General features: G+C 42.0%; 1 protein-coding gene across 1 annotated transcript in view; it reads right to left on the bottom strand.

Moving 5' to 3' along the window:
* The window catches only part of LOC138288093 (collagen alpha-1(VII) chain-like), a 963,348-nt gene that overhangs the window by 476,835 nt on the left and 460,439 nt on the right, over positions 1 to 26,074 (bottom strand). The window contains exons 52-56 of the mRNA XM_069229319.1: positions 25,479 to 25,550; positions 23,009 to 23,044; positions 20,309 to 20,335; positions 5,743 to 5,784; positions 982 to 1,071 (exon numbers count right to left, since the gene is read on the bottom strand). Coding sequence (XP_069085420.1) covers positions 982 to 1,071; positions 5,743 to 5,784; positions 20,309 to 20,335; positions 23,009 to 23,044; positions 25,479 to 25,550 — 267 coding nt within the window. The remainder of the gene's footprint in view (positions 1 to 981; positions 1,072 to 5,742; positions 5,785 to 20,308; positions 20,336 to 23,008; positions 23,045 to 25,478; positions 25,551 to 26,074) is intronic.

Raw genomic sequence — 26,074 nt, 5'->3', positions numbered from 1 at the left:
AGAAAAGTGACTGAAGTAATCCATGCACTTGTGGCCTTTAGTATTGATTATGTTTCTAATTGAGCATATTGTCCAACTAGGTAATCACGGTTTGCCACAGCAACAAGCTAAAGAAATCAGAAAACCGGGATTCTTTTACCATATCTGTAATTTGGAAATTATGGGCCTGATTATGAGTCTGGTGGTCTCAAGACCTCCATACTCGCGGTGGCAGTTGGACCGCCGTTGCTGTGGCAGTCCGACTGCCTCATTACGACCCTGGTGGATGGACCGTGCTTGGTTGTGATCAGCCAGGGCACCGCCGAAGTCAGCGCATCCCTGCTGATTACAACCATGCTCTCTGCCAGCCTTTTCATGGCAGTTCAACCGCCATGAAAAGGCTGTCAGAGAACAAGTGCTGGGAGCCACAGGGTGGCCCCTGTAGTGCTCACAACATTGTCGTGGGCAGTGCACGGGTCCCCAGTGCTGTCAGAATGTGCATTCCGAGGGTGCTGGCCAGCCTCCCCGGCAACGGCATTGGACTCGGCTCCATGAGGAGCCGAGTACAATGCTGCTGCACGTTTTCCACTGGGCTGACTAGCTGCAAAATGCAGAATCTCTGCCCAGATGGCCATTTTGAGTTACAATAAGCATCCTGTGCCAGCAAGGGAGGAAAGGGGTTCAGAGGCAGAGGGCTAAGTCTGGGTCAAGATGGATATTTTGAGGCAGAGTGGAAATCCTGTGTCAAAAGGTTCAGTTGTGGACCAAGGGAGGAATCTTTCCTAGGTCCTTCTGGATCTCTTTATTTGCATGGCGAGTTGCACTCAGCAATTGGCATTGAAAGAGAGGGAATCTTTAGAAGGACAGTGCATGGTAAGCATATACGACAAGGACCCTATCAACTAGAAGTCTCCTTGTTGCCTGTGCTTGCCATGTAGCAAAGGTGATAGAGAGCACAAAACACAATACACAGGCACAAAAAAGCATAATTGAAACACTCACCCTTGGACCAGGAGACCCTTGAATACCCTGTTCTCCTTTCATGCCCCTTTCTCCTGCCAGTCCGCGCTCTCCCCTCTGGCCTGGGTCACCCTAGAATGAAACAGGGTTATTTCAATGCTTGTATTGGATTGCAAGTTACCATTGGCTCATGCTGCTGGCCAAAGGCTAATAGTTTAGACCAGGGATGTCCAACGTAGAGTTGCTCAGACAAAATATTGAGTTGTAAATATATGGAGACAGAAATATCATAAATAAAAAATAAAGTTACAGAAATATCATGATGCAAGAATATCGTTGACAAGAATATCACTTTTTGAAGTAATATTTTTTATATAATCTCAATGTTTCAAATATCTTAGTGGTTAAAAATATCATTTTAAAATTATTTTAATGTGTTTTAGTTGATATATTATTTTAGGTGATACCATTGCTTATGTAAATACTATTAATTTTTTTAAATATAGCATGTAAATTGAAGTGATTTATAATGTTTCATTTAACTTTTATTAGTAATTTATACTGTAGTAGCAGGTTGTTGGGTTTGTAGGGGGCTAGGTGGGAAGTAATAATTAATTATGAATGATTTAACAAATTTTTATTAACGATATCATTTATATTTATTATGTAAATTATGTAATGCTGATTTATTTTTGTTATATGTTATTTGCGGCCTCAGGTTTGTAGGGGTATAGGCAGGAAGTACATTAATTAATAATTAACAATTAATTGTTAATTATGTAATGGATTTTAAATATGGAAAAATATAGAAAACTTATTTTTTTAGTTCTGTTTTAGGTGCAGGCTATAGGCTTGCAGGGGTATAGGATGCATAGTTAATTAATTAATAATTGAATATTAATGATTTATTGATTGCTAATTATTGAATAGTACTTATATAAATTGATTAATTGTTTCTAGGTTTATACTATATAGATGTACATATATGTATTGTAAGTTAATTATAATTTTTTGTATTAAAAGTGCATTTTTTCTACATTTATGGGGTTACTCAAATTTGTAATTTGTTTGAAGTTAAGTACTCTCCCTGCTCTTGCTTAGACTGCAGTAGGAATAGTAAAACTACCCCCTTTGAACACTTTTCCTACTGTTACGCTGTTTGGAGTAGGAATAATAAATTTCACTCATCCAAAATCCAACGCTTTCCCTACTGTTGCACAGATTGGAGTGGGAATACTCAATTTTATCCCTGTGAAGTCCAAAGCTTTCCCTACTGTAGCACTGACTGGAGTTTGAATACTAAATCTAACTTCTCAGAAGTCCAATACTTTCCCTACCATTGCATAAACTAGAGTGGGCATAAATAATTTTCATAATATTGGTCAAATCATTTTTATACTATTATATTTCTATATTTTATATTGTTTTATACTTAAATGTATTAGAATTTTTATAATATTGTCAGTAAATGTGTTTTTTTGGAGTTTTAAATATTTATATTGTATTTTATTGTCTACATCAATTAATATATTTTTCTTATTGAATTGTTTATATTTCCATGGTTTTATCGTGCATGTATATACATATTCACTGAAAAAACGCCAATGGTTACAGGGACGTTATAGTTAAGTTCTGAATTTACTCGCACAAGACATACAAATTCAGCTGTTATAATTAGAGTTATGTCAGGGACCTAAAACTTGTGCCCTAAGGTAACTATAACTCGCGCCCTTGCCATGCACTGTTAATTACCCCATATATCACATCACTCATAACATTTTCAATGACATCATTGATAATATTACTGCAATACATGCAGTAAAATTATTGATGAGAAAACTGTGCATATAGTTACCTTAGGACACGAGTTACAGTTACCTGACATAGCTCTAACTATAACAGCTGAATTTCTGTGGTGTTGTGCGTGTAGATTCAGAACCTAACTATAATGTCCCTGTAACCTTCGTATTTTTTCAATGAATTTCTGTAGTTTTTTAATGCTAATTCATAACTATAACGTCCCTTTAATCTTTGTTTTTTTCAGTTAATTCTTTTTTTTTTTGATGCAGAGGGGGCTTTGCCGCAGGGCGAGGCCTCAGCCAGGCTCTGTACTCAACCCCCGTCCCTCCAACCCCACTCCATGCATGGCCTTTGGTCGTGCGTAGTGGGGGCTGGGTGCAGGGTCTGGCATATAGCCAGGTTAGGCCCTCCATCCAACACCCCACATACTGCCAAACCCCTACGTCCTACCACCCCACGCCATGCACCCCACATACTGCCAAACCCTTACGTCCTGCCAACCCCACGCCATGCATGGCCTTTAACTGTGCCCGGAACGGAGTGTGCAGAGGGCCCAGCCTGCGGGCAGGCCCTGCACCCAACCCCCCCATGTGCTACCAACCCCATGCAGGATTGGTTGAGTGTGTGTGTGTGTGCAATTTTCTTCCCATCAGGCTCTGGATTCATGGATCTGCTCTGGATTTGTGGATCCACTCTCGATTTGTGGTTCTGTCACAGATTTACACAGGGGGGGTCGTGCTGAGCCCTGCGGCAGATCCGCAAATCACCTCGTAAAAATATTGGGCAATTTGTTGCTGATGGGGGTACCTCAGGGTCTCCCCCTTCTGTCCTATTGGGTCAGGATACTTCTCTGCTGACCCTTTATCTCACTTTTCATTGTTATTCTTCCTCACAGAGCCGATAAACAAAATGGCAGCTGCAACTTTTCTCAACAATAAAACCATACATATATTTATACATAGTGTAGACTGAATATTAAAAAAATATTTATTTTGAATTATATATTTTTTTATATTTTAAATTTTTTACTATGAGTATATAGGTATATGTATATACAGTATATATATATATATATTCATAACAATTAATTTAAATTATTTAAAAAGTAATGTAATATAAATATTTGTATTATGTTACATATAAACATTTATATAAACACATGTATGTGTTTGTGTTTATGTAAGTGTATGTTAATACATATTATTATAAATAACAGAAGTGTATTTCATTTACATTATATTACATTTATATATTAAAATATTTAACGTTTACTAACTTATACTCAATTAATATCATAAAACTACTATTTTTGTTTATTCTTGGGCGATATTAGTGCTAATCATATTTTTTTTCCCGATATTTTGGTATATATCTTTTATAGTATGGGAGCACGATGTTGTGTTGAACAATATTTTTGACACAATACTTTTGTAAATTATATTTTTTACCACAATATTGTGTCAGTGAACCCAATGTGGGACGGGGAGGGGTGGATTCTTGCCATGTTTTCAGGATTCCTATTGAGGGATTTCCATTTTGGTTAATTGTGTGCAAGTGCATCTTACATGTAAATTTTTAAAATCTTGCATGGTCCTGGCCACCATACTCTCGTTCTGAGTTGGACACCTTGGATTTAGACGAAATTGAGACAAATTTGAATCCAAGTGTGCACATATTTTGGAAAGTTTGACACTGGAGAATATTAAAGGTAACCTATTTTGCTCCGTTTTTTTGCTAGTTGGGAATTGCATGTAGATTACACTGTTTTTGCTAACAGCTTAAAACAGACAACACTACACACTGTTTTACACCTCGACATATACATGTAGGATATGGAAGTCACATGTATGCCGTTTACCTAATATGAAATGAAGAAATTAGATTTCAGTTCACTATAAATGTGGTAATCAAACAATATAACAGAGGTCAAATAGACAGGTTTATTTATTATTTATTAGGTTGCTAGACGCAGTGCAAATTTCAATTATCCCTTCTAATCCTGCCTAAAAAGTATGTGGCATGGACTGGAGTAAAATCTTTTTACTCCATTATGTACTCTGAGAGCATCAGACATGGTGCAAAATGGGTTTCAACCATTCTTGCGTCAGTGCAGACCTTTTCTACTCATGCAAGGGATGTTTTACTACATACAATGCAGAGTAATGCAGCCTACGTAGCCTGTCTCAGGAACATCACTGACTGTTTGTTCGAATAAAAAAACATAACTCAAGTCGGAGAAATGAATCTTGAGAGAAAGGTGAAAGAAGCTAAGAACCCTGGGTATTTACAGGGGAGGATGGGCACATTCAGGAGACAGAAACTGATTCCGCACTCTGGTTGTATGAAGCCAGGTACATAGCAAGGGGTAACTCAGTTCACCTTCTGGATCAGGTGGGCCATGCATAAGCGGAAGGTGTCTGATGTCAAGGGTTCAATATATTTATGGAGTGTTTGTGTTACGGGGCTTCTTGTTGTTTGCTGACAAAGAAACTCTGCACTGCTAACAACTCTTAGTCTTCGACAGCCAGGTAAACACTTACCTTCTGCTTGAGGCTGCATGTATTACGTACACGCCTGTGGTACTGTCTGCTGGTAGTGGAGACCTGGGCCCTATGCCTGGCAGTAATGTCCACTTCTGTGGAGAATAACCAAGGTCAGGGTCTTACTGCGTAGTTCTACGCTGGCTCTCTATTTCTCTGTCCCCACCTTCTGAAGTTGTCTATACTCAACATTTTATCATAGAACTCCAAGCTGGGGAGGGTAATTGTGTTGTGCGCCTGGGTTTCATAGCATTGACAGGCACACATCAATTCCCTTCGTTTGTATGTGTTCTGGCCCTTTCTGAACATCAGGCAGAGGAGTTCCCTTTAATGTGTTTCCATGACCTCTTGGTGGGAACGCTGGTGGTCACTCACTGCAGCTGTCCAGGGGCGGGGCCTATGGAGATGCCCTCATTTTAAAAAGGAAATGCAGACTTCGTTGTACAATCTGTAAGATTCATACCTTGGACCCTTTCAGGATGATGCTGTTATCTAAAGGGCCGAGCTGAAGAAACAGAAAGGTAGTATTAACCACACAGTAACATCTGTAATTAAATAGACATTAGTTCTTTTAAAAATTGCACCATTTGTTTTTCTCTGTACTACACTTTCACTCATATACTCAGAATACCCAGTTCAAAAGTTGCAGGCATATCACGATACAAAAAAGGAGAGGTGGTGTCCACATTTTAACAAGTTGTGATATATGTCTACACTGCAACAAACAACAAAGTGATAGAATAAAAGCTTGAATTAATTCCAGCCACTGGTGATGAGCTCCTGGTCACATTCCAGAGCATTGTTTTTCTCCCACTATGCCAAACTGGTTTCAGCCTATTTATGTCCCATCAGTGAAGGATAGCACGAGTCCTGTGGCACAGTGAGCACGTGACTAAGGTCTCAGCATATCAATTGCACTTGGAGCATGTACTGCTGCAAAAAAAAAATGATGGAAGGAATGCTTAAATTAATCTCAGTCACTTGGGCCACATTCCACAGTATGGAGTTCTAGATAGAGACCAGCCATATGCAAATCAGTTTTAGTCCTGCTCTAATAGGAACAGTCTAGCCCCAACTGACAGGCCAGGTCCTCTTCTTGTTGGGTATACAAACACCCCCGAACCAGCTCCAGCCTATATTCTTCCTATATAGGCATTAAAAATGAGGCAGCTCGGGCTGGACGTTTTCTATCGGAACAAAATCAAGGCAGATTCGCATATGGCTAGTTCCTGTCAAGGGTGGGACAAAAAAAAAGATGGGCTGGGATGTTGTCCTGAGTTATTACCAATGGCTAGGATTAATTCAAGTATTCCACCCACCACTGTCTTTTTCTCAATTTGTTTACACTGAACACAGTGGTAAAGGAAAATAGATTGACACATTCTCGCAGACAAATTCGACAATAAACAAATCATAAATGCCCCAACATTCTAATAACAAACCAAAACGTGTATACAAATTTTTTACAAATCATACAGTGCGATGTGTGGCAGAAAATACATTCTCCATTACAACAGATGCAACACAACAATACTGACTCCAGCTCCTACTCTACAGAATGTTTAAGAGATTTATCCCGAACTCTATCCTGAACTGAAGCTGTAAGTATGCAAATTTCACCAAGAAACATATCAAAATACGTCCCTCAGCTTCACTAATAACCTTACTGGTCTGGGGAAGCCAAATATGTACTCCGTGTCTATTCTTTTAACGTTAGCCTGTAAAAAACACACTTAAATTTACAGGTAAACCTTGAAAATGCATTGGACAATTACTGTACCATATTTCTTGATTACAAAGGACACCATAATACATTGAAGGTAATTATGAGACCCAATATTTGTATTCTTAGCTGTGGAGAAAAGTGTTGTCCCCCCTTCGCTCCCCTTTCAATGTACTTTTGTCAACCAAAAAGAGTGTCATCCGAAGAGGACAGCAGCGGGACTCTTTGCCCTGGACACTGCACTGTTTCTTTTCACAGCTTTCCACAACAGAAGTGTGGAGCCATGAAGAACACTGACCACTAGTGTGTCAATACTAGGGCTCTGAAATGGAAGTCCCTACCCCTAGAAATCAATTCGCGGAGTGGTAAGGATGGGTGAGTCAGAAAAGGATCTGCATCTAAACAGAGGGCCTCATTACGAGTTTGGTGGTCAGACCGCTGGATCGCCATGGTGGCTATCTTTCAAATGGCGCCAGGCCAACAGTCCCAAGACCAAAGGATTACGAGTTCCCCACAGGGATGGCATGACTGGCAGGGGAGGCAGGGGTATAATGGAGCTGCTGCCAGCCATGTTTGGCACAACAGGAGGACCATTTCCATGCACTACATCGTGCATGGGACACAGTGTGCCCCCAAACCTCAAATTTATTGTGGGGCTCACATGGGCTCTTGCTTCGCTCTCCATGGGCCATATTTCCCTGGGGCCTCCCATTTTGGGCACCTTACCTGCCTGACCACCAGGCTTTCCATGGCGGTGGGATCGCCTTTGAAAGCTTGGCATTCCTGCAGGTTGTAATGGCTGTAGCAGTCCCAATGCCGGGGTTCTCCAATATTGGCCACCGAGGTCCCTGCCGCAGTGACTTTGGCGGTGCTGGCAGTCGCCTGGCGGTCTACTGGTAGTCCAACCACCAAACTCATAATCAGGCGGTCCTACCGCCAAAGTTGCAGTGGTCGGACCGCCACTGCTACCATGGTGGTCCACGGACCGCCAAACTTGTAATGAGGCCCATTGTCTCTACTAGATAAGGTGTTACCAAATGTAGGTAACTTCACAATCTGATAGAGACTTCTAGCTGCAGATTTCTTACCTGTGAATAGATACCCAAGCAATACCATCCCTGGAGTGGGTCTGCGAACCAATTTCAAATGAGAAAGTCCTGCATGACCAAACATGCAAAGTTCTCATCCCTTTAAACCTGACTGTACAGGCAGCAGTGTTTGGTAAATGTGTGCAGCGCTGCCTACATTGCTGCCTTGCAGAAGTCCAAGACCGGAACTCTGCATGCTATAGTGGTGGTCGCAGCTTTAGCTCTGGTGGAATAAGCCCGCAAGGGTTATGGAGATTGCTTTTTGGCCCGTGCGCAGTAAATCTTGATGCGGAGTATGACACATTGAAATATGGTTCGCTTCTGCACTGCCTGACCTTTCTTCACTCCTACATCCACCACAAAGAGTTGGTTGTCCACCTGGAACGTATGGGAACGATCAAGGTAGAATGCCAAAACTCTTTATGGCTCCAGGCGGCGGAGTCTCTCCTCTTCCTTAGAAAGATATGGGGATGCGTAAAAAGTAAGCAGGGTGATTGATTGGCCCACATGAAAAGGCATGACCACTTTTGACAGAAAAGAGGCCCTTGTGCAAAGCACCATTTCGTCAGGATAAAGAGAGGGATGACAAGACCTGTTGTGTAGCTATTTTAGCCATGTTTTATAGATGTTGTTTTATGCTAACTGGGCCTGCCGCTGTGCACTTTAACCCTGTTACATTTTATTCAGCATTGCTTTATTTTTTCTAGCGATAGCAATATTTGTGGTGCTGTTTTATTTTCTTTATCTCATTGTATTTTCGTCTAGGAAAGCATTATGTTCATAGTAGGACATTTATTTCACTCTGTGCTTTCTCCAGGGCTACAGTTAGATAGGGTTGCCGGCAAACGTTGAATGCTGTGTCTCCAACATTCACAGAAAACACACACTCATAAGTGGGGAACATTTCTTAGAATGTCAGCTGTTTTATTATAAAAACACCACTTTGTCCCAGACATGTTAATGGGAGATTCCAGCCAGATAACCACAACTGCATGCTGATTGCTGATTGCTTCGCTGCAGCTACTTGCTTGGATGGCTGGACCACCTGATCCACATGGGGATGGTGTCTCTATAGACTACAGGCTTCTTCCTCCAGGTATGAGGGATGGTGTACCCCCAGGGGGAAAACCCAAAGGGCAGATTACGCTTACTACGCTGTGCTCAGACATAGTTTAGATATGAGAAATATATCTGTCACTTCTAGTGACAGTATGGTAGGACTACTCTTGTGTTTTACTCTGCTAGTCACCTGTTTGCTTTTATTGTGTTTTATCATCCTACTTATTGCAATACATGCCTTTTTATCTAAGATGCAGTTACTCCAATAAATCCTCATTAAACTATATTCTGCCCCTGTTGTCTTTGCCTGTATGAGACTTTTTGGTAACTGAGAGAAACGGATGGGATCTGGTCGACCACGAGTCCCGTGAGGAGTCTTCCTGCCATACGCCCAGTTGACACAATCATCTCAGCCAGAGATGAGGCGCTGCTAGTTAGCCGGAGAACCCGGAGAACCCGGATTAGGCCGACAGGCGTCATGCGGTGTGGAATTATACTCAGTATCCATAGTCCATGTGATCCTGTCTCCCAAATCCAGTAGCCTCATTACCATAATGAGAACATACACAACAGACCTGCTGCTCACTCACTCTGCGGGCACATGTAATTGCTACATGGAAGGTTTTTTTCAAAGTGAGAAGACTGCGGGGACAATTGTGGAGGGGCTCGAAAGGAGAACACTTCAAAAAGGTCAGAACCAAATTAAGATCCCACTAGAGCATAATGAATGAGGAAGGAGGGAATAGATGAGTAAGACCTTTGAGAAACCTATATGCAATAGGAGACTTAAACAAGGATGGTTGAACAGGCAATCACGTAAAAAAAGCAGAAAAGGCAGATAAATAGCTCTGATGGGCAAGGGAAAGAATGAAAAGTAAAACCTCAGAGAGAGGGGCAGAAAAGGGATCAACAGACTTGTCTGTGCACCATGTCAACAATTTCTTCCAATGACAGGCATATACTGTTTTCGGGGGAGGGATGCCTGGCTGCCAAGATGACATTACAGACTTCAGGAGGCAGCTCAAAAGCTGTCAACTGCTGCTGCTCAATCTCCACACAAGACGGTGGAGAGTGAACAGGTTTGGGTGAAGATCCTTCCCCTGCTGATGCGATAGAAGATCTTCCCGGAGAGGCAGTCTGTTCCGAGTATCGATGGACATGCCCAATAGCTCTGGATACCAGACTCTCTGTGCCCAGTGTGGAGCCACAAGGATTACTTGGGCCCGGTCATTACTGATCTTCTTGAGAAGTCTGGGCAGGAGTGGTATGGGTGGAAAGGCTTATAGGAGGCCTGAATTTCACTCGAGCACTTTGATCTCCACCTCACCCAGATGGCCGTTCCCATCCCAAGAGGGACACATCTGTGAGATTTGCCTCTGACCCAATAACGTTTTTTTAACCACTGCTGTAGATCTTTCGCAGTTGCCTCTGAGATCTGGACCATGTCAGAGACGTTCCTCTGATGCTGCACCCACTGGAATTTCAGGTGCTACTGCATAGCCTGCATATGCCATCTGGCATGTGTCACCAGCAGGGTGCAGGAGGCCACGAGTCCCAACAGCCTCAGAGTCAGACTCTTTGAAATCGAGGATAGAGACAGTATTATAGCCTGAATATCCTGGATTCAATGGTCGTGAGGATAAGCCTGAAATGTCACCGTGTCTAGAACAGCTCAGATGAAAGGGAGCATCTGAGAGGGAGTCAGGTGTGACTTCGGCACATTTATAGTGAACCCTAGCAAATGTAGGAGGTTCACATAGTCGGAAGGTGGAAGATGACAGCCTGTGGCAAGCCCGCCTTCAAAAGCCAGATGTCGAGACAGGGGAAGATTGACACCCCTGATCTCTGCAGAAGAGCTGCAACCACCACCATCACCTTAGTGAACACCCAAAGTGCACTGTTAAGGCCTAAGGGAGGCACAGTGAACTGAAAGTGCTTGTGGCCTACGTGAACCGCAAGTAACATCTGTGGGCAGCCAGGATGAGCATGTGGAAATAAGCATCCTGCTACTACAATGCTACCAACCAGTCTCCTGGGTCCAGGGCAGACAAGACCTGAGTCAATGTGAGAGTGAGGGCTCGTAGGTCTAAAATAGGGTGATGACCCTTGTTATTTTTGGGAACCGGAAAGTAGCAGTTATCCTATTTCTGGCAAAGGAACCCTCTCTATGGCTCCCTTGGCCAAGAGAGGGCCACGACTACCTCATTAAGAAGGGACGGATGATCCTCTGTCATCCAGTCAGGAGATGGTGGCATGGAGGGAGGGTTAGTCTCAAAGGGAGGAAATGGCCTCTTGGGACAATCTGCAAAACCCACCTATCCAATGTTATGAAGTGCCAGTGGGGCAGGTTAAGGCGAATCCTGCCACCAACCCGGTGCCCATGTTGGCAAAGCATCAGACTAGAAGGGTTTAGAAGGTCCTGCAGGTGGGGGGCAGCAGGCAAGGTCAGTGGGTACCGCACCCTCATCCATGAAGAGGCTGGGTAGCATGCACGGCAAGGTGGCTGGGCAGGAATTGGCACAGTTGAAAGCCCCCTCCATAGCCATGAAAGGAGAGATTGTCAGATTGGTGGCTCAGGGGCTGTCACAAGGCCCAAGAACTGGGTTGTAGCCTGAGAGTCCTTGATGCACTCTAGTACCCATCTGCCTTGTCCCCTAAGAGATGGGTGCCATTGAAGGGTATGTCTATAAGGGAAACTTGGATATCTTGCGAAAAGCCAGACATCCTCAACCAGACATGGCGCCTCATGGCCACTGTCATGGAAACCGCTCTTCCTAGCTCGTTGTTTGTGCCAAGCCCCAAGTGAATTGTGAACTTTGCTGTGTCTCTCACACCTGCAACAGCCTGGAAGAGTACAGCCTGGGCCTCCTCCGGGTCCTGTGGCCGCACTTGTGAAACCGTGTCTCACAGAGTGTGGGAAGAAAAATATGTATGTGGTGTTCAAAGACCACAATGCCATGCTAGCGGAAGAAAACATATTCTTCCCAAATGAGCCCAGCTTCTTGGATTCCCTATCCAGGGGAGCTGCAGGGAACACACAGAGGGAAGTTGAGGCTTTAACCACCAAGCTCTCGGGGTGGGGTGTTGTGTGAGGAAGGTTGGGTCCCCAGGTGTGGGGAGATGGTGACGGGCAATTCTCCTATTCAAAGAAGACCGTGCGCTGGACTTGGACCAGGTACCCAAGAGGACGTCCGTGAGGGCATCATTGCACGGAATAGGTGTTCGGATGTGGTAACTCCCGGTTGCATCACCTCTGTCATTAGATTAGTCTGAGGGTAGTCTGATTAATAGAGGTACCTGAAGACCCATGACCTTAGCCGCCCTCCTCACCACCATTGCATAAGAAACTCCCTTGTCCATAGCCACGCTAGAAAGCATACCAGGATCTGGAGATGTGCCCAGTCCACTGGCCTCGACCAAATCCTCACGAGAGTCCATTTCCTCCACATAGGGCTGGTATTCTGAAGGGTCCAGTGACCCCTTCAAGGCTTCCCTGAGGCCTAGCCCAACAGAACAGGGCTCAGGCTCCGATATAGGAGGCAAACCTCTTGCTGGCGTCAAGTGATGCCCATCCAGTTCTGTGTTGGAGTCCGGGATGATACTGGGGATGACGCGGGGTGTTGCCTTTGGGACCGCAACGGGGAACGTTGAGATGGAACAACCGATTCTTTGGGGCCCATTGGATTTGAGACCGAAGCTGCTGGCGCAGAACCAGATGGGCCCCCTCTGACTCTGTAGGGCCTGAAGGCACGCTGACGGGGTTGGGCTGGCCAAAAAATGAGATGCATGGCGTCATAGAACTCTTTCAGTTGGGCACAGGTCACTCTGGCTCCCAGAAAGTCAGGGAGGCACAGAGTCAGCCCAGGTGCAGGTTCGAAAGAACAAGGCCTAGAATGCCACCGCTCCCTCATCTCATCGACCAAAGGACGAGAAGAAGTCAAAGACCTCTTCGACTTCTTGCTTTACTTCTTGGCCTGGACTTACCCGATCGTCTCGAGTGGGACGACGATGACTTTGGACTCTGCAACCAGTCTTCGGACCTTCCTCTTGACCGGGACCACAAACTGCACAGAACTGCTGGGCTGCCATCAGTTTTAGGAACCGGTCCTCAAAGCCTTTAGATGCATGGCCTGGCACTCAGAGCATGACTTCGGGTCATTGTTGCGCTTTAAACTCCACAAACAGACAAGGTACGGATCCATCACCAACATTGCCCGGTGACAGGATCCGCAGGGCTTAAAACCCATCTTGCGTGATGACATCCTTGATACACCAGCAGGTAAACCTCAAACATATTCAACATAAAGTCAAAAAAATTAAGTAAAAAAATTACTGAGGAGTAGCTCTTCTCTTGGATCAACGCTAGCTGTCACAGAAAAAAAGAACTGATGTTGATGCATCTGGGTGGCAACTATATAGGTAACGCAATGTCATTCCTGGCATGGAGAAAGCTGATGGCAGACATGGAGCTGATCCACACCACCTACCAGCGCACAGGGATATTGCTCATGGCAAAAATCTTACGGATCCAGTCTGACACCTGGGGAGAATTCACAGGTAAGGAATCTGCGGTTAGAAGCTTCATCGGATCATGGCATATGGAACTTGCATTCTTTGTTAAAAGGTAAGCTTCACACACTGTCCCGCAGCCTTTTAACATCAAGAGGCTGAATTCTACCTTGTGCTGATGGTGTTGGTGACCAATTGACAAACTAGTGAAATGTGGACCAATGGTTTGAATGGATTGAACAGGATTGCTACACCAAAGATATATTTTGAGTGTTCCATGTAATTAACTTGGGGTGAATCTCCAATTATTTTTCTCATAGTAGTTAACGTTGTACTCCTTTTTAATATTTTTTCAATAAGCCCGGGCATTAATTTTGAGTTTTGTCACAGGTTTTTCTTCATTTTGAAAAGCATTATTTGTTTTGTAATTAATGTACTTGATAAACCTCCTTTCATTATCTAAATTAATAAGGGAGTTTGCCAAATGCCATCATTAAATTTTTTCCTTACTATTCCATTCTTTTAGTTTTTCCTTCATGTAACTAAATCCATAATTCCTAATATTTACCTTTGTGTTTTCTATTGTTTTTGTTTCTATTGTTTTTGTTTTACTGATGATTACTCCAAGATTTGTGAATTCTGGCATAGTAATACCATGAAAGAAGTCACCATTTTCTGAAAATAATTTTGGGCTTCATCATATGCAAAGGCCACAACACTATTTTCTCCTATCATAAGCTAGTACCACGACCTAGATTCAGCGTCAGATTATCTATGCCTTTGACTCTGTTCAGTGGTGTGTGTGCTCCTCTGCCTTTCAGCAAGGTTCACACTATAAAAATAGTGCATACATATAAAAGGACTACATTAATAAATAAGGTTATGCATCTGCTCATCATGACGTAGAAGCAACATTGATATGGAATTCATAATATGCAATGTTGTGCATACTGGCTTCATGATAAATAAGGCTGTTTTAAGAGGCTTCTCGATACACAAGGTTGCGCATAAGAGCATCATGATATGCAAAGACTACTGTATAAACAATTCAGGATATATGAGGCTATGCATCTTGACATCATGATATGTGAAGATTGTTTATATAGAGTTCAAGATATAGGCAATACTGTGTATTGAGAAAGCTGTGCACATCACCTTCTTCATATGGGTGTCGTGATATAGGTGGCTGCTATAATGTCTTCATTCTATGCAATGAAGATATATAGGCCATATGATATACATAAACTTTTTAGAAAAAGGTTTCTAGATGTCCCACGCATATAACATTCTCTATACTTAAAGCTTTCTTTAGACGCTTCATGATATGCCAAGGCTGTGCCCATGAACTTTATTAAGAAAGGCTTTGTACAATGGCTTCATGAAATGCATAGCCTGAACATGGGCTCCGTTTAGACGTCTTGAAAAAAAAACTGTGCATATGTATTTATATGGAAAATCTGTTGATATATGCTTTACAATATACAATTCTTTGTATATGAGTGTTATGGATTCCAGTGAATGCATACAGGCTTAATTAATAGACACGTTTTTGTATTTAGCTTGATGACACAAAAAGGCTGTGTATATGGGCTTTGTTATATACAGTATTTGGTGGTGTATATGGATATAAAAGGGGAGGCTTAAAAAATCACAAAGGCTACTAATAGAGATATTTTTAAGCAAAGCCTGTGTATATTGGTTTCATGATATTGAAGTCTGTGCATTTACCTTATATTGGTATATTCTAACTGTGTGACCATCCTGATCCAGAAGTCTTTATATATGGAGTCCATTTTATGGAGCAGTTCTGATGATATTGAAAGGTTGGACATTGTAAAACAGTGGATGCTGTATATGGAGTTGATAGTATGGAACACTGTGGGGCCTATACATTCACAAAAGTAAATTTACACATGAGTAATGCTATAAGTGTAAATTTACTCTTACACTTTGTAGTAAATTTACTACTTCTGGCTATTCACCATGTTAAGTGTAAATTTACTTCAAAGTGTAGACTTACAGGTCCCCTCTCCTGAAACACAGGGTGCAGTACCCCTGAAAAGCTAGTAGCTTTTCATGTGTAGGTTTAAGTCTCCACCACCAGGGTGGTGATCTCCCTTTGGTTAAGTATAGGTACATTTACAAAAAGTTTATTAAACTTAAAAAATAGTGAAATATTGTGATGGTAAATATTAATGTAAATGAATTTTATAAATGTATTTTCAATGTAAAACAGAATAAAACATTCTACTTCACTATTAACTCAATGGTAAATTAATTATTTAAATAATTTAAGTATATTATGGTACATTAAATCTCTTTTTAAACATGTATTCTCACCTTAAGTAAAATGTTTGTATTTATTGTGCACTATTGCCAGCCCCGTCGCAATGTTTACTATCTGCTGGGCCATTTAATGTTTTAATGTTTTATATGACAATTTCTTACTGCTGCCTGTGTTAGCCTGTCTAATTTTTAGTTTTTAACCCTGTGTTGGGATTAAGAATTTTTCTTCGGAGCGCCGGAGCCCGTGTTCAGTGGCTACCAGCTGCTCCGTTTCTCCTCTCTTCCGGGCTGGGACACCTAAGACCGCCATTTTTGTGAGCGGTCTAGTTGCTCAGTTCTTTGAGCCGGCTGGGTCACCTTGCACGGCTGTATTTAATGACGGACAGGCGCCCTCCGTGCCGCTGGCGCAAAGGCAAGCCCGTCTGCGCCTGTCCGCGCCCTGAAGTGCCCAGAGCCCAGAGGTGCTGCCCTTTCCACTTCCCACAGGTTAGTCTACACTTCTCTGCAGCTACAGGCACTCAGAACTACTGAACCATGTCCTTCCTCCTATAGTATTGCGGGGCCCCTCGCTCCCCTCCCATGCCCAAACTGCTCATAGACTGCCCTGCAATCTATGCTCCCTGATGCCCCCTTTTTTCATTCTGGCAGAAGGCTGTTGCTTAACTGCCGCTCCTTACCAGCTCACTCTCTACACATCTATACTCTTGTAGAAGAACTCCTGCCCGATGCCCTGTTTCTTACTGAAACTTGGTTGGGCGATGATTCCACAGTGGATATCCGTAACTCTTTGCCTTCTACATATTCTAAGCTACATTTGGACAGACCCGTCATTAGAGGTGAGGGCATAGCATTATTCATAAAACCACCATTAAGTGTGCCATTTCACCTTCTGATATCCCTGACTGTAAGAGCTTGCTGTTCTCACTATATCTGTCCTCTACCTCTACTTTTTCTGGAATCTTGCTTTACCGGCCTCCGGGATCTGGTACCTGCTTTCTGGATGCTCTACCTGAGGTTGCAGCCAGCCATACTTGTAAATTCTCCAATTTAACTATCTTGGGAGATTTTAATATCCATCTTGATAACGTAGATTGTCCCTCGGCTAAACTGTTATTAACCTCTCTCTCTGCACTTGAATTAACCCAACACGTAACTGGCCCCACTTACCTTAAAGGTCATACCTTGGACCTTATTTTTAGTAATGTTGCTGACCTCATTGCTCCACCCCCTTTGCCGCTAGTTTGGACTGATCACTCCTTTCTATCTTTTACTTTCCCCTACGATGTTGTCCAGGATTTGCATCCCAGTCCCTTAACATCTGGACGTATCTGGTCAAAGTTGGTCCCTGATGAGTGGCGTAATGCCCTCCGGGCCCTCCTTATGACCAACAATCCTCTCGCTCCAGAATCCGCAGACTCATTTGACAAATGGGTTTCGTCTTCCCTGGATGCCATTCTGCCTGTCAAACTTAGAGCAAAAAAATCTTCTCATAAGCCTAAACCTTGGTTTTCCCCTTCCCTTCTTGAACTGAGGAAGAATTGCAAAAAGTTAGAAAGGTTATGGCGAAAAAACTACAGTCTCTCTGCTAGAGATATCTATAGACAATGTATCAGATTATACCACCATAATATTAAAATCGCCCAGTCCATTTATTATGGTGCTAAAATAAAGAACTCCTCTTGTCCTCAGAAAGAAATGTTTCACATTTTTAAAGAACTCACCACAACTCCCACGCCTGCCTCTACTATAGAGGCCTCTATCAATCACAGTAACCTACTGGCACTACATTTTCAGGATAAAGTTACCAACATATATTCTGGGTTCCCCTTTTCTTCTCAGGAGTCCCCAGATGGTCAGTTCCTGGATCCCCTTTCTGAAGGGATCTCACTAACCACCTTTACTCCTCTCACTGATGCGATAACTGCCAACTTTCTGTCTAAAATTAAATCTGGCTCTCCTTTGGAACCTGCCCCTCCATCTGTTCTCCTATGGGTATCGGATATTATTGTCCCTCCGCTTACCAAAATTTTGAATCATTCTCTATCCTCTGGTTCCCTTCCTCAGTCTTTTAAACACGCTATTATTAAGCCACTTTTAAAAAAGCCTAAACTAAATCCTTCTTTATTAGAAAACTACAGACCCATCGCCCTTCTTCCCATTGAGGCTAAGATCCTGGAGAAGCATGTTAATTCTCAACTAACCTGCTATCTCGAGAGCCATGAGTTCCTACATCCCACCCAAATGGGCTTTAGAGCTCAACATAGCACCGATTCGGCCCTTCTCACGGTAACTGTCGGCTCGCCAGCTTTTGGATCAAGGGACTCATGTGGCTATTATTTTACTCGACCTGAGCGCAGCTTTCGATACAGTGGATCACAATCTTCTCTGCTGCAGACTCTCAGAAATAGGGATAAGAGGCTCAGCCCTGTCCTGGCTCTCCTCTTTTCTTAAAGGTAGATCCTTTCAAGTTCTGGATCGTACCGTTTTCTCTAAAATCCTCCCACTGACTTGTGGAGTTCCCCAGGGCTCTTCCCTGAGTCCAACTCTTTTTAATGTCTATTTATCCCTGTTGGCCAAAGTGATTGCTCCCTACAACCTCTCTTTGGTTACTTATGCTGACGACACTCAATTAGTGGTGTCCCTCTCCAGCCTTGGAGACTCATCCGCTGCTAATCTGTCTTGTTGCATGAAGGACATTGGGACTGGATGATTAAATCTAAACTTAAATTCAAAGATGGGAAGTCGGAAGTCATGGTCCTAGGCAATGGCCCCCCTGCTTCTCCCCTTTCATCATTCTCAGAAACATTTAACAATCTCCCCCCTCCTAAAGCACATGTAAACAGTCTTGGCTTTTGGCTGGATCGTCGACTTACTATGGATTTCCAAGCTAACAAAGTCTCCTCCACTTGTTTTGGTTTCCTAAGAGCTCTCAGGAAGATCCTTAATCTTCTACCTTTTACAGCCAGAAGAATTCTTATTCAAACCCTAATTCTTTCCCGGCTCGACTACGGGAACTCTCTGTTTCTTAGCTCCCCGCTTTATGTGATAAAGAAGTTGCAGAGAGTGCAAAATGCAGCAGCCAGGCTTCTCATTCAGCTACCAAAATATTCCTCTGCGAAGCCGGCTATTTCGACTCTTTATTGGCTCCCTATTAAGGAGCGGATTTATTTTAAAGCACTCTGTATTGTTCATAGGGCCGTACATGGTAGGGGTCCGATCTTTTTCAGAAAACAGATTTTTTTCGATACTCCATCTAGAAGTTTGAGATCATCTTCTCTCCAGAATGTTCATATCTCCCGGCCCAAGAGAACCTGGGGAAGTAATTCCTTCTCCAGCAAGAACGCCCGCCTCTGGAATGCTCTCCCCTCTGAGCTCCGCCATGAACCTTCTGAGCGACTTTTTAGGAAAAAACTAAAAACCATTCTTTTCTGCAACTAATTCACTCCTTTCCTTCCCTCACGTAATTATGTTGTTGTTAGCGCTGGGATGCCCCTGGGTAACTATGCACTCTATAAATCTATAAAACTAAACTAAACTAAACTAAACTATGCACTACAGCTTTGCCGCTGGCTCTATTATGAGCAGGAGACAATGCTGTGGGATGTTTCCCACTCTGTTTCCGCCCGCTGACCCAGCGGGAAACTCGTAATGAGCCCGGCTGGGAGGCTGCCACACTGATGGTAACCTACCTGTTGGGATGTCGGCGGACGGGCTTTTCTGTCTGACGAAGTCATAATAAGTACCTAAATTACATTTCAACTTATTTTTAAAAAGTCAAAATAAATTAATTTATTTTAACATTATTTCCTATGGGGTTCTACTTTAAGTCCATGTCTGTGCTCCAGGTCTGAGCTGGAATACATTTGCAACTGTTTTGGGTCATTTTTGGCTGTAGTAAATATAGAAGTGTAGTTTGTGAACAGCAATTGGCTTACTCTTTTTTGGATGGGTGTTTGTCACTCCCTAAAACCCTTCTTATCCATCCATTAACCCCCTTACCCATCCCTATGTCCCTCCCATTTAGTAGTAAGCATACCCTATTCTCCTGCCATTCCCCCGTCCCTCCTACATTCACTACTAAAATGTATGTGTACATGTGCATGTTTTGCCCACAGCTGGGGAAAAGATCTTTGCTCTGAAAAGATGGAAGAGGCCATATATACCACACTGAAATAGCTCAACATCAGCTCTTTTATTTATCATGTTTTGATTTTTGCAGTGATTTTTGTACTACCTTAAGAAACAAATATGACATTACAGCAAGATTTTATTATTCCTTATAGCATCAAACAGTCCATGTATGCTGAGCCTGCTTTATATGCAGGTGAATGCATAAGTGATAAGGTGAAATAAATATTACTCACAAATGCACCAGGGGGTCCAGGTAATCCCTGAAAAAATAAAAGAGAAACTCAATGTCAAAAGAACTTTGACTTGAAAAGCAGCACCATTTCAGGAAAGCGCTTTACTCCAAAAGCAATAGGGTTTGTGCTGCTCTGGATTATCAAATAGGCAAAGTAGGCACCAGCCTCTGGGCCCCACTCCACTCGACAACCAATAAAAATAATATTGATTTGTTATTGAAAGAAAATTACAATCAAGCTTTCTTAAATCGTTCTCAAAAGATAGAAAAAAATGAATCATCTCAAAGAAACAAAAACTTTACATTAAAGACTACAGAGAAAATACTGTATTAAGATAATATACCCATTAACAACTTGAAGCACATAAACCATATACATCTGATTCTTATAGCAGTTTGACTCTTAAAAACTCAACATCTGTCAGCTGTCAGTTTGTAAAACAATTTGGTGCAAACTACATACGTGTAATGTACAGTAGTTATGGTCAGAAGTCTCCCTCTAGAGGATGGCGTGCACACTACTTAGTTCAAAGTTGTTATACTACTAGAGCGTGTGCAGGAGAAACCTCAAGTAGAGTCACTACATTTTACAGAGTACCATAAACGACTGTCATTTTGGGTTTGTTTTAAATTGAAATTTGTGTAGGTTGGAATGCAATCACTGTTGATATTTCACATATTGAATAGTAGCACCTCTGGTGTTAAAGTAAATTATCAAAAAGTGTCAAAATAGTGAAAATAACCTAATAATATTAATAATAATAATAATAATAAAGAATTTGTAAATAAATGATTTTGTATTTTATCATTTTGAATAAATTTAATGACAAAAAGGAGTAAACTTGAATTAAAATTTATTGTTTAACAATTAGATTTTTAATTAGTATCACAATTAGATATTTTCAAAACTGTCCTTTTGAGTCGGAAATCATTCCCTCTCTGTCTTACACATTAGGACACTGTTTGCGGAACTCTGTAAAATATAGTGACTCTAACCTCCAGAAACAAAGCTTTCTGAGAGTTAGTGTGTCGCAAGCTCCAGCCAATTTGTAGTTGGTAAAATAAATAATTTATTAGGAGATAATTTGCGAGGAGGGCCCAGAAATATTGACTGCCTAGGGGCCTCCACAGGGTTTAATCCAGCACTGGGTTTGTGAAGCCTCTTTGCATCGGTCCCGAAGATCTTTTCATTGGAAAATGCATAGAATTGACCAGTGGCAAAATAATCTGTTCAAATCATGTACTTCCAAAATCCACTCTCCTATGACACACTTTTGCCCATGACTACCATATCATTGATTGCCCTGGAATTTGCCCACCAAGATTTCCTCTGTTTTCTTGGTTGAACAGTCCAGTCATCAAGTCCATAATCTCTCTTCCTTAACTTGAGGTGCCTGGTGAAAAAGAATTCAATGTAGACAAAAAATATGTGCAAGATCATTATCAAGTTCACCTGACTTACATTGCAAAACGTTTATGTTTCACCAAGATAAGAGAGATACCATTTGTGTTCATATTGAAATCTTTGCATTCCTCTGATTTGAGTACCATGCTGAACTTTCACTTGTGAGATAACTAGAATAGTCTTTTTCAGTGTTGGCCGCAGGGAAAAAAAGTGGTGGGGCAGCGCAGGGGCAAGAGGGGAACAGTGAGGAAGGAGAAAAATAATAATAAATAAATAAACACTTAACTGCCAGCTGCCGACTTAGTGCACTTCTGTACCTCTTCTCTTGACTCCTGGTAGTCCAGAGCAAGGCTCCCAGTCCCCAACGCCAAGCCACATGCTGCTCTGATGCTGGTAACACTATTTACCAGCATCAGAGCAGCGCTGTGACTAGCTTGAGCAGTCTGGTTTGATGCTCAGGCAGGCCCTGGGAGCCTGAGTTTTGTCCCCACCAGGCTGTGCACGACAGCTCTAGTGGAGAGATCCAAGTGCGCATGTCTGTTTGGCCATCTTAAGACATACGGCAAAACCGTCATGCACACTTGCAGCAGTGCCCACCACTCCTCCCCCTGGTGCAGCCGCTGTTATCAGGATGGCCCGGCCACGCCCAGCCCCGTCCTCGACTCAACTCAGCAGGGAAAATAGAATGATACTAACCTGTGTTATTATCATTTTATTTTTCATGTTTTCACTGCTGGGAGAGCAGTGGGGTGATGCTCCTCTGCTTTAACGGAGGGGCCGCGGCTTGCCTTTTTCGGAATAGCATAGCAGTATGTATGTGAAACCAGAAAGAGTAAAACTGGAAAGGGGCTTTGAACGTGCTATGTGCTCGTCTGAGAAAGTTAAATATGAATTTATACATATGGAAAACCCTCAAAAAAATTAAAAATAGGATTTTACTCCTTGTCAATATATTACACAATCCAAAGTTGCTGATCACATCAGTATGGAGCGTCCCAGATTTTGTAGACGCATTCGGATAAAAAATACCAAAAGAACACAAAACAATGCATGTAACTGTTAGTGTATTTATGTGAACTGGAAAACTAAAATCCTATGAATGGCAAAAAAAATTGAAGGCCAATGAAATAAGAAGTAAATATGAGTTTAGCAACTATGCTGAAGATAGGAGGCCCAAGGCAGGAATGTCAGGAGATTCCCTGTATTACTTGGAAAAATATATTTGCCATTAATCACTTTCAGAGCTTGGTTTTCTCCAAGTTTGTTGATATTAAAATTCCTTGTTCCACAACTCACCATATTGCCTTTGTCGCCCTTTTCGCCAGTGGTACCCTGTATAAGAAAAAGAACAGAGAATTAAACTGCAGTTTCCATGGACAAGGCCAACGGGAGGGTTCTGTGTCGCCCGCCAGAGCAACACGTTTGTTATTCCAATCAGTACAGTTTCTGCACGCAAAAGAAGCACCATTTTTTCACTGTTATAAGCATATTATTTGTGATCCATATTCTACTTTGAGATCTGCGCTTCCGGTTACAGATTAGCTCATTCATAAGGCACGAACATCTCACTTCACTCCACTATCCAAAATTGGGAAAAGGGTCTAATCTCTAGTAGAATGCACTTTAAAGACAGAACATATGCATCGGATACAAATTAAGCTGGATGACAGAAATCTTACTCGCCTCTCACCTTGTTTAATGTCAAAATGTTAGCTTGAGACATTAATCAGAAACCAATTTCTGCAGTCATGTTCCAAGTTTCTAATACACAGTAGGCGTCTGAGTGAGTTGTGCCATATCACGGTGGCACAAATCTAAGCGAAGCCTAGATTCCCAAGAAACAGGTTCACATAACTTTTACTGGGCTAACCAAACATTGAATGCGAAGGCCCTACTATGCACAGGCCTAGCAGACGTTTTCGTCAGTTTAGGTCAAACACATCCTTTTGATTCTACCTAACTTTATACATTCCACTTTTCAAAATACTAGAAATTAACAAATTTGACATTTTTCCTAGTTATATCAGTCATTATTTTAGCTCCATGCTCCATGATTCTGTTATCAAATCGATATTCTTGCAAGGACCACTGAACAAAAGCTATCTCCCCAACTATATCACAGCCAGTCTGTTATCATTGTTAAAGAACTGCAAACATGTCACTACAACAAAACACGTCAGTACCACACTAAATAATACCAATAGTGGTAGACAATGCAGGAGACAAATAAGTCACTCTTTCCATATACTAACTGCATGAATGCATAAACTGATAAAGATGTAGTTTTACATTTTTTTTAAAGAAAATCATAACATTTGTGTTGCTATAGGGATTTAGGGCCCACAGTGGGAAGGCCAAATTTGCAGGGAGGATGCCACCGCCATGGCAGTGGCACCCGCCCCCCCGGCCCGGGCATATTACAATGTTCACGCCGGGCTGACCGGCGGAAACATTGCAGTACGCGGTTCTCGCCAGGCTGCCTGGTGAGAACAGTGCTACAATATTAGTCTTGGCTCCCTTAAGGAATAATCAATGTTGAAATTCCAGTTTGATGAAATATTGGTCATAGATGGGGGGGTTTCAGCTGCTAAACATGAACTTAGAACACTTTCTACCAATCTACCCCATCGCTTACTTGGAGGAAGATCCTGGTTTGGGATATCTCATATTAATCATGAGTTATAATTTGACCATCCATATAGGGAGTGTGGAATAGATTGAAATTGAAATCCCCTGTCAAGAGAAAGTGGGCATCACTATACTTGGATTCTAGATTCATAATGATGTAATACAGTTTTACTGTGCTTAATCTTTTTCTCTTTATGGCTTGGATTGATGTAGAAGTTTAATATGATCAGTGGGAGCTTCTGCTCTAGTGACCAGCCTAACATTTTCTCAGTTAACGTCTAAACCTTGTTCACATAGATCTGTTCAACTCTCATATCAACTTACAACAAATGTAGATTGATAGGGTCCCACCCCTCTGGCCACCCTTTCAATTTGCTATTTATTGCAAGGTTGTTGTATTTAATTATCCCAATTGATGGAATTGAGTGTAGTACCATGTCTCTTGCAGCGCAATGAATTGAAATTGCAGCAAAAATATAACAACTTACCAATCTCTGGTCGGTTGGGGCAGACCTCCCACATTTAATGAGCAAATATTTATTGTGGTGATATATGTGAGAATTGGAATCTCAGTGAAGCCGACATTCAGTCCACAGAAGAATTGATAAATGTTACTGGTAGCCAAGTGGAGCGTATTTTGGGACCTACATTTGTGCCGATTTCCTCGAGTTGCCTACACTGCTTACAATAGCCGACATCAATAGATTCAACTCTGTGTAACCTACTAGTGAAGCTGGTGTCCCTGTTGCATTTCTTAGTAATGACTATGGGCCACCCCTTTTTTCTGTAAAGAATGGTGCTTCATTAATGATGTGGGTGCTTGCCTTGTTAAAATTAAAGGATAGGCATTTTCTCTGTAATTTGTTATCTTTATGCCCAATTATCTATGGCTCTTTTCGCTAACACCGTTTGTGCTAAATCTGGGTTCCACATGCAGGTAAACTGCATGGATATCAACTGAATTGATATAGTACAGATCTTTGTCACTTTTTAACAATTTTATGTTGATGCTTTGATTTAATATATCATGACACGCATTTGATATGTATTCTGGTGTTAGTAAGAAGGTTGCAGTACCCAAGATATGTGTAAACACAGCATTCACAGAATAATTTAGCAGTCTATCTGAAGTACTTACATTTATACCGGATTCTCCCATTTCACCTTTACTCCCCTGGTCACCAGGACGTCCAGGAAGCCCTAAAGGACCCTAAAACATTTAAAGGGACTGTTAGACTCAAACAAGAACTTATTAATTCAGCACTATGGTAGTTTCAAAGGTGATACCTATATTTTAAAACACTTGCAGCTTAAGGACTGGGTTGGCATTAACTCACGAAGCAGTGTTTACAGTTCATTGGTTGTCAATGAATGCTTCTCAATCAGTTATCTGATATTAGTGTGTAAAGTTCTTTTTGCGGTCAGTTATTCAACACATTCCTGTGATTAGGATATGTCATCTTTTAAATGAAGCCTTCTCACAGCAGCTGTATTTTGAGCCAGTTGCCATCCTCAAATTAATTCCACACTCTGCTAAATGACTCTTGAGAGGCTTCCAATATGACATGTGGTAGCTGTGAAATGATCACAAGTCTTTCCATTTGTTGCGGAGAATTTAAAGCATACTTTGAGGAGCAGAGGAAGGTATGGTATAGGAAATTCTACTTCAGCTTATCTTATACGAATATACCCCTTCTAACATAAATATTGTGCCCTAAATGTAATTTACTAAGT

The sequence above is a fragment of the Pleurodeles waltl genome, chromosome 4_1 (genome assembly GCF_031143425.1).
Source record: "Pleurodeles waltl isolate 20211129_DDA chromosome 4_1, aPleWal1.hap1.20221129, whole genome shotgun sequence".
Classification (NCBI taxonomy): Eukaryota; Metazoa; Chordata; class Amphibia; order Caudata; family Salamandridae; genus Pleurodeles; species Pleurodeles waltl.
This window is presented reverse-complemented; position numbering and strand designations above follow the sequence as displayed.